This window comes from Frieseomelitta varia, unplaced genomic scaffold (genome assembly GCF_011392965.1).
Source record: "Frieseomelitta varia isolate USP_RPSP 00005682 unplaced genomic scaffold, Fvar_1.2 scaffold_279, whole genome shotgun sequence".
In the NCBI taxonomy this organism is placed as follows: domain Eukaryota; kingdom Metazoa; phylum Arthropoda; class Insecta; order Hymenoptera; family Apidae; genus Frieseomelitta; species Frieseomelitta varia.
Window position 1 is genome coordinate 73,004 of NW_025110011.1, and position 9,215 is coordinate 82,218.

A 9,215-nucleotide genomic window follows, 5' to 3' on the forward strand; every position below is an offset into this window, starting at 1 on the left:
CTGAATTCTTAATTCAGTGGGTCGCTGCTTTCAAAAGGGTTGTTGCGAAAGCGTGTGACTATTAAATTTTCCCTAAACGAGGAGCAGGGTTCGTAGATCCGTCGACTGATATAAAAACAAAATACCGCACATGTGCAAAAATTTGAGAAGACTTGCTCTAGGTATTTCGACTTCTCAGTCGTTGGATAATTATCTGTTCAACGGCACGTTAAACGACCTGCAACAAGTGTTCCTTTACATTCATATACCTTTTGCTCGGTTGAGCATATCTGATTGGTGTAGTACGGAGAGAACAACCGCAATGAAGAACGTGACGAATGATTAAACACGCGCGTAATGTATGCTTGACTGCGAAAGAAAGTATATTCGAACAGTGTTACGTTATTAATTATTCAGCGGTCGGCGTTCAGGGCGCGTAATTTCAACCTGTTCCTTCGCTGTTTTACAATATTCCCTCTTCTTGGTTTTCCAGAGCGATCCCAGCACGGCGTTCCTTCGTGCGGCTCGCGCAGGGCAGCTGGAAAAGGTTTTGGAATATCTGGAATCGGGAGTGGACATCAACGCTTCGAATGCTGTAAGCATTTATACAAGGGTGTATATAAGTAACTCGATGGGTTGAGAATTGAGAATAATGGGGGACGTATCAATTGCAGAACGGCTTGAACGCTTTACACCTGGCAGCTAAAGATGGACATTTGGAAATTGTCCGAGAACTTCTCAACCGTGGTGCGGTGGTCGATGCTGCTACCAAAAAAGGAAACACGGCATTACATATCGCTTCTCTTGGTGAGTAACATCACCATCTTTATCTTTGCATTTTTTTTAAGGACAGAGAATCTAAATACTGTTTAAATACTGGACTGTCACATTTTGAGGGTATTTTTTTTTTTTTTTTTTTTTTTTTTTTTAGTAATAAGACACTTGTTTAGCTTTTGATTTAGTTTTGAATCTGTGACAAAGCGTTTTAACCTTTCCCTGTTTCGGAGAAATACCTAATAGACGTGGGATGAGCATTCCGAGTTGAAATTAATATCTCGTTGCCACAGCTGGACAAGAGGAGGTGGTACAGTTGCTGATACAACGAGGTGCTTCTGTGAATGCACAATCACAAAATGGGTTTACACCGCTGTACATGGCTGCGCAGGAAAATCATGATTCTGTGGTCAAGTTCCTCCTGAGTAAAGGCGCCAACCAAACATTGGCTACTGAGGTTTGTAAATAAATTTCACCTGGTCAGTTAGTTTCATCATATTCAAAGAAAATTATTCGATTATTGTAATATTAACGAGATGAAATAGAATATGAAGTACATTTAATTTAAATTAATCAAGTTAAATGTTTAAATTTTATTAAAGAATGAATTATAATAGAAGTACTTGTTGTGTTCGTAGGATGGCTTCACCCCATTGGCAGTAGCGATGCAACAGGGTCATGACAAAGTAGTAGCAGTTCTATTGGAAAACGACACTCGTGGTAAAGTTCGATTGCCTGCCCTCCACATTGCTGCCAAGAAAGACGATTGCAAGGCAGCTGCCCTACTTTTACAAGTATGTCGCAATGTAATTTGCCTTCGAAGCCCTATGTTCAATCGGATTCGAACGAATTCGACGCCGATAAATTTATAATTCTTTCATTTTCGCTGCAGAACGATCACAATCCCGACGTAACATCGAAAAGCGGTTTTACACCGCTGCACATAGCTGCGCATTACGGTAACGATCGAATTGCTTCCTTGCTTTATGACAGAGGAGCGAACGTGAACTTCGCGGCAAAGGTGAGAAATTGTTATTTCAAAGGTTACTTTAAACATTGAAAAAAGATTAAAATAATCGTATGGGTGTGTGACGAATGCTGGTTTCGGATTGTTTACTTAGGATGAGCAATCCGAGTGAATGCGACCAAGTGATTGAGAACTGATTGTAATCACACTGAATATTTATGCCATTGTATCAATTTCAGAGATATCATTCTGAAAATTGAATGTAAAATTTACAATATCTGGGTCCACGTGTTTTCTTATTCTTCTTATCTCGCTGCACGTGGCAAAAATATGTGTCGTGTGTGTATGTGTGTGTGTGTGTGTGTGTGTGCGGAGTTTTCTTTAACAGCACAGTGTGACTGAAAAGATCAAGAGCCTAATATTTAGATCAATTCTAAATATTTTTCTATCTTGCAGCACAATATCACACCGATGCACGTCGCGGCAAAATGGGGAAAAATAAAAATGGTGAACCTTCTGATGAGCAAAGGAGCAAATATCGAAGCGAAAACGAGAGACGGTCTTACGCCTCTTCATTGCGCCGCACGATCTGGCCATCACGAAGTTGTTGACATTTTAATCGAGAAGGGTGCACCGATTGGCTCGAAAACGAAGGTAAGCGTTTTCTTCGAGTGTACTCTCATTCTTTTAAAGAAGAGTGAGAAGTCCTCCGGCGACTGAATTAGTTGTGGCTTGTTTTCTGTTGACACAGAATGGTCTTGCACCGTTACACATGGCTTCTCAAGGAGACCACGTTGACGCCGCGAGGATATTATTGTATCATCGAGCACCCGTGGATGAAGTGACGGTAGATTACTTGACGGCGCTACACGTGGCAGCTCATTGCGGACACGTACGAGTGGCTAAGCTTCTACTCGATAGAAATGCTGATCCAAATGCACGAGCTCTAAACGGCTTTACTCCACTTCACATTGCCTGCAAGAAGAACAGACTGAAGGTCGTTGAGCTCCTCTTAAAGCACAAAGCCAGCATCGAAGCCACTACAGAGGTATTATTTCCATTTTCACATACCATTCATTGTACCAACATATCGTATCACATCAGACATTTTCATTAGTTTAATACCTTATATCATAGGTATACGTCATAGTTATTATAGTATACCAATTATATTTGCCTCTAATTAGGAACAGAAATTATCAGAGACAATCGATACGTTATACCGATATAATAAGAAAAGAAGATTATTATTATAATTTTTTTTAGTAATAATAGATTCATTTTATTGCTTAGTCTGGATTGACGCCTCTACATGTAGCAAGCTTCATGGGGTGCATGAACATAGTGATTTATTTACTGCAACATGCAGCTAGTCCCGATATACCGACAGTAAGAGGCGAAACGCCTTTGCATTTAGCTGCCAGAGCGAATCAGACTGATATTATCAGGATACTTCTTAGAAATGGTGCCCAAGTTGATGCCAGAGCAAGGGTAAAGAAAAAGAATACAGTATTAGTAAACGTTTGATTTCAATATTCACATTCACAAAATTCTGCATCAATTTTCTTATTCCTTCTTACATTGTAATATCGTTCTCTTACTTAAATTTTTATTTCGATACTTAATTAGTAAATTTGCCTACGCCAAAATAGATTTGTAAAGTACAAATGTTGCAGGAGGAACAAACACCGCTTCACGTTGCTTCTCGATTGGGCAACGTTGATATCGTAATGTTGTTACTTCAACACGGTGCCGATGTAGATGCCACGACGAAAGATTTATATACACCGCTTCATATTGCTGCTAAAGAAGGTCAAGAAGAGGTAAACTTTTCAATATACTTATATCGTGTCATATTTAATTATTTATCAACGATTATATAATTAATCTCAACTTATGAACTTGAAACAGGTTGCATCCGTTTTGTTAGAAAACGGCGCATCGCTTACCGCAACGACCAAAAAGGGATTCACTCCTTTACACTTGGCAGCTAAGTATGGTAATATGAATGTAGCAAGATTACTATTACAGAAGAATGCACCAGTTGATGCCCAAGGAAAGGTTAGAAGTTGTTATTGCCTCTTGTTAATTTTTGTTAATTTTTTGTCAAATACACTCTTTATGTTAAATGTTAATTCTTTTGTTTAATCATAGAATGGAGTGACTCCGCTTCACGTGGCATCTCATTATGATCATCAAAATGTAGCATTGCTTCTACTTGACAAGGGTGCATCGCCTCACGCCATGGCTAAAAATGGTCATACACCGTTACACATTGCTGCACGTAAGAATCAGGTAAGGAGGTTTAAATATACGAACAAGCTAAATTATTAGGTATATCTTTAGTAATTCGAAAATAATTTTTGCTTTTGATGCAGATGGATATCGCGACTACTTTATTGGAGTACGGAGCAAAAGCAAATGCAGAATCAAAAGCAGGATTTACGCCGCTACATTTGAGTGCACAAGAAGGCCACACCGATATGTCAACGCTTCTCATTGAGCACAAAGCAGATACAAATCACAAAGCAAAAGTAACAAAAGATTTGATACTTTGTTATATTTATGGCCTCTTCTTTAATTACTTAATAATCACTTTTCTCTCTAGAATGGTCTCACACCGCTCCATTTGTGCGCACAAGAAGATAAAGTTAATGTTGCTTCTATTCTCGTTAAAAATGGTGCTCAGATTGATGCTAAAACAAAGGTATGATGAAGTAATTTGGAAAATTAATTCAACCTATAAAAATAAGAAGAGAAAATTAGAGAAAGTAAAAGAAAAGTCAATTACAATTCGTAAAATGTTTATATTGTTTTCTTGTGTTGTGCAGGCTGGTTATACTCCGCTACACGTGGCAGCTCACTTTGGTCAGGCAGCGATGGTACGATTCCTTTTACGATCTGGAGCAGTTGTTGACAGTAGTACGAATGCTGGATATACTCCGTTGCATCAAGCTGCTCAACAGGGTCATACATTAGTGATTAATTTATTGCTGGAGGGTAAAGCGAAACCGAATACTACTACTAATGTAAGTCAAGTTCATGAGAACTTGCTTTCGCAAGTTTTATTTAATTATTCTACTTATATCACGTTTCATTTTTCTTTCCTTTTTCTTTTTTTTTTTTTTTTTTAATAGAATGGACAAACGGCTTTAGATATTGCACAAAAACTTGGTTACATTAGTGTCATCGAGACGTTAAAGGTAGTTACGGAAACTGTCATTACAACGACTCATACTGTTACTATTGAAGAAAAATACAGAGTACAAGCTCCTGAATCAATGCAAGAGACGTTTATGAGCGATAGCGAAGACGAAGGAGGTAAGTGTTTGCTGTTTTCTATTGCAAAAGATTTCATATATTGCTTTAATAATAAATCTATCTTACGTAGTTTCGCAAAATTTGTTAAATATCAAAATATTAAGATGAAAGATATTACAGTAACATCAAATAACAAATTACATTTCTAAATTGACTAAATCAGTGTATTATATAACGATAAGATAAATCGTAATCTAGCATTCTAATTTGTTCGTTTTAATTCTATTTGCTTTCATTTTCTAGAATATTATTTTACTAGAATATCGAATAGAAATTGATAATACGAATAGTAGGTATCTGCCAATAATGTTTGTAATGTAGGTCTGCTTCTCTGTAATTTTGCTTCTTTATAGATTTGATAGCTTACATAATGCGTATAATAAACTACAACGTATTTTAATTTCGATAATTATTGCACAATATATGTGCAACGTTATTGCATGAAATTACGCTTTCAAGCATTAATTAACATTTCATCAACACAAGTGTCATACAAACTACTTAAAAATAAAAGAAATTATTACAATCTTAATTTGCAAAGATCAATTTAACGTAAAATGATTTATAACGATATATAACAATAAATGATTTTATTGTTATATTTCTTTTACACAGTTATATTTCTTTTACTATATAATAGTAACAACAAATTATATTTTGTGATATAGTTCTTTTGTAAAATTATATACATATTTCGATAGCATTTTTCATATATATATATCGTACTGCATAAAAGTTGCAGTTCACCATACATGTTAAAAATTTACTTGCATTAAGAAATATAAAATATATTAAAATTAATACACGCGCGCAGAGGATGTATTAAAGTAGCACTTTCCATTTTGGTACACTCTACCATCCATTAGTTTATTTTAAAAGTGCATGTATTCGCCGCATGAAAATATACGAAGATACGGATTGTAGCATGTACACTGTGAATCCTACAGTTCCTTAATACGAGTCAGCAAGATTTTATTCAAGGGGGAATCACAAAAACACAACCACTTTTATAATAGATTAGCAAAGGCATTAATATCCGTGTAATGCATATTGGATATTTATGAATTGGATCATAAATATTACTTACGATGCACTTTCTTTGATAGAAAAAAAAAAAAAAAAAAATGCTTAAGGAATTACAATTATTGACTTTGAACTTTCGAATTGAAGTTAGGGAGCTATATGATATAATATTTGCTTATTTTGTTGCGTTTATGTTTCATTCAGTTTCGCAAGAGCATGTACTTAGCATATCTTCACTGGGTTGTTGCTATCTATGAAGAAAATATTTAACTTCCTTCAAATAGACGCATAGTCTTTAGATGCATAAATAAAACTTAGCAAAAATAGTTAAAAATCTTTCGAATATCGTAATTTCGTAGATGGTAAATATTTTGAATTTTAGTAAAATCTTGTCGTATATTTCCCTTACACAGGTAATATTATTTTTATTAAAATTCGTGATAAAAAAAACTTATTGTTCCAAAGTAACATCAGACATGGTTTATTCTTAGCCGCATTAGATTCAACAAAGCAATGCTTATCTGTGTAAGATTTTTGCAATAAGTAGTTAACGACAACATACTTTAGACTAAATCTCTTCGTTTGTAATAACTTGCGTGGATAATAACAAACGTCACTGTAACGAATATGACAAATCTAACAAGGTTTGCTTGTTTGCTTAATTGTAATATTAAAAAAACACATTGGTCCCGGTAGACACGAGAATACAGTACAAAAATCTGTCTCAAAATTCCATCAAATTCAACTGAAAATCGAGCCAATTTCAATCGGATTGTCCGTCATTAGACGTTCCATCGTGTCGTAAATGGCAATGGAGTATGTACGTTTAAAACGACTGAAGAACTCTTGCATATTTTATCACACGCGTGAGTTAATAATAAATTTTTAAGTCGAAGCAAACGAACAAACTGCGCTCGCGGTAGGTCTATCTCCTGCTGTATACGTAAAGTCGGCTATTTAACAACCCAGTGATAGCGAAATTTAGAAACAGTGTTTATGGTGCGAAATTAGCATTTTGATAAAAAAAAAAATGACCTTACTCGACGGCGTACGATGTAGGTGGTGATGAAATCGGCATGGCAGCCATGAATGTGTACGGGCAGCCTCCACACGCGCAACACGTGTACCTTCCTTCTTACTACCAGGGCCAAATGACCTATACCCGTAAGTTGTCTGTACTCTGTTTCTGGTCACTCTTTCACATATCACACGTGCGCGCAACATTCTATATTTATATATACATATATACATACATATATATATATATATATATATCAGCACATGGGTACGTAACTAATCTTCCTCGCTCGTAGTACGCGCGCATTCGATCATTCATACTTTGTCGATTTCATTTACCTAATCACGGCTTGTCGTTTAAATTCTCATGCCAATTGTCGAACCGGAGTGTATTCATTAGTATCTCGACATATCTGCATTCGATGCCAAAGTCTTTCGATTGTTCCGTGGTTTTCTTACATGCACGTACACTCCGGTGGTTCTCTTTCTCTAATTTTTCGCATTGTCCACGGAGAAACACGAACGAAGCTCTAGGCGACTTGTTGCCGCGCGACACCGTGTTATTTTAAAAGAGTTGAACCGAGAGATATCGAGTATATTTTCTAGTTTTCATTCATTTCTGTTTTCTATCCGTGGAAACATAAATACAGAGACATGCACAGACATATACCTCTCCTTAAACCGCTATTTGTTCACACTCTGTTTCGTTTACCTTCCTTGTCGCTCCATTTCTCCTGTATAAAGTTGCGATCCCTTTCCCCCAGCATCTACACTTGCAGTAGCCGTAACAACCTTGTTAAACGAGATTCACGTTTTTTGAGTTTCAAGTATTACGGATCGATTTTTTTTTTTTTTTTTGTTATATTACAATGATTTCAAATGCTATCGAAATTCAATGGTAACGTCACGTACACGTGACGGGGATCTCGATCGCGCCAATTACATAAGAACTCGATACAGCGTACAAAATGTACGAGTGTATTTTCTTTCATTTTGCTGTTTGATCTGTCGAGTTAATACGAGCGTAGCGAGAGTAGAGAAGGAAGTTTCGAAGCGGACGCACATTTTTCGAGTGAAAAATGTTTTTATTTCCTTGAAACGTGCTCATCGTCCGCGAGTTGGTATTACGCACCCGTCGCACGGAATTCTCGGTAGGTGCGTAGGAACTGTTCTTGCTACTTGCAATTCAGCAAGATCATTATCATCTATTCATTACTCGCCGCATTCGAACGTCTCACAGTATACGCATACGAGAACGCGTAGTTTAATTCTGCCATCGCGACGCACACGTGCATATATAATGCCATTGAAAGCGACACTCAAGGATTAATACAATCAGCTGAGGATATAACGAATTTATTCATATATAATATTTATAGAGGCTTCGTCGTGGAAGAAATTTATCTACGCGATACGTTTGAATCTGAAAATGGGAGGGAGGAAGGAAATCACTGCCCCTCCAAATCGCGTTTCTAGCCGAGCAAAGCGTTCAATTTTACTCGATTACGTTATCGCAATTAAATTAATCGATGCGAAGCGAAATTGAATTTCAACGACGCGACATTGCGTCAAAGTCGGTCACGCGTTGGCATTTCTCGAATCTAAAATTCAGAAAACGGCGAACGTTAACGAAGTAGGGCGCGTTGCTGCCGCTGTTAATGTAATTTGCATAATAACGAGTTGTGCGATCATTATGCCAGTCGGCGGGAGGAACAGAGGTAGGCTTGTGCAGTCTGTTTTCACGTATCATCCACGTACCTATACGCATTCTGCTTCGGCTGTTATGCAACAGCCGGTATGCATCTTGTACCATATTATTCATGCAGTTGGTCGAACCCCTGCTGGCTGGCAAGTCGCCAAATACGATTCACGACCAAAATATCGAAATTTATATAACGAATTTGCTTTCTTTTCTTTTCTTCACTTTTCTTTTTCTTTTTTTTTTTTTTCCGCCTAAAATCGGTGCGCGATTTGCTTTCGCGAAGTCAACGTTACGCCTCGTTTCGTGAACTGACAATTTCACGTCCAAAGTCAATTAAGCCTGGAATGTAACGTGCCTAATTTAAAAAGAAAAAAAAAAAAAAAAAAAAAAAAAAAAAAGGAAAAAGAAATACGGGGATCTAAGAAAAAAAAA

At 36.8% G+C, this 9,215-nt stretch overlaps 1 protein-coding gene across 3 annotated transcripts in view; it reads left to right on the top strand.

The window, feature by feature from the left end:
• Nucleotides 1–9,215, top strand: part of LOC122529128 (ankyrin-3-like) — a 71,755-nt gene that overhangs the window by 25,775 nt on the left and 36,765 nt on the right. For all 3 annotated transcript variants that reach the window (XM_043654928.1, XM_043654927.1, XM_043654926.1), the window contains exons 3-18: nucleotides 473–574; nucleotides 654–786; nucleotides 1,047–1,210; nucleotides 1,392–1,547; nucleotides 1,646–1,774; nucleotides 2,177–2,374; nucleotides 2,472–2,768; nucleotides 3,014–3,211; nucleotides 3,397–3,543; nucleotides 3,632–3,781; nucleotides 3,875–4,015; nucleotides 4,099–4,254; nucleotides 4,329–4,427; nucleotides 4,552–4,749; nucleotides 4,858–5,041; nucleotides 7,124–7,228. In XM_043654928.1, coding sequence (XP_043510863.1) covers nucleotides 473–574; nucleotides 654–786; nucleotides 1,047–1,210; nucleotides 1,392–1,547; nucleotides 1,646–1,774; nucleotides 2,177–2,374; nucleotides 2,472–2,768; nucleotides 3,014–3,211; nucleotides 3,397–3,543; nucleotides 3,632–3,781; nucleotides 3,875–4,015; nucleotides 4,099–4,254; nucleotides 4,329–4,427; nucleotides 4,552–4,749; nucleotides 4,858–5,041; nucleotides 7,124–7,228 — 2,557 coding nt within the window. The remainder of the gene's footprint in view (nucleotides 1–472; nucleotides 575–653; nucleotides 787–1,046; nucleotides 1,211–1,391; nucleotides 1,548–1,645; nucleotides 1,775–2,176; nucleotides 2,375–2,471; nucleotides 2,769–3,013; nucleotides 3,212–3,396; nucleotides 3,544–3,631; nucleotides 3,782–3,874; nucleotides 4,016–4,098; nucleotides 4,255–4,328; nucleotides 4,428–4,551; nucleotides 4,750–4,857; nucleotides 5,042–7,123; nucleotides 7,229–9,215) is intronic.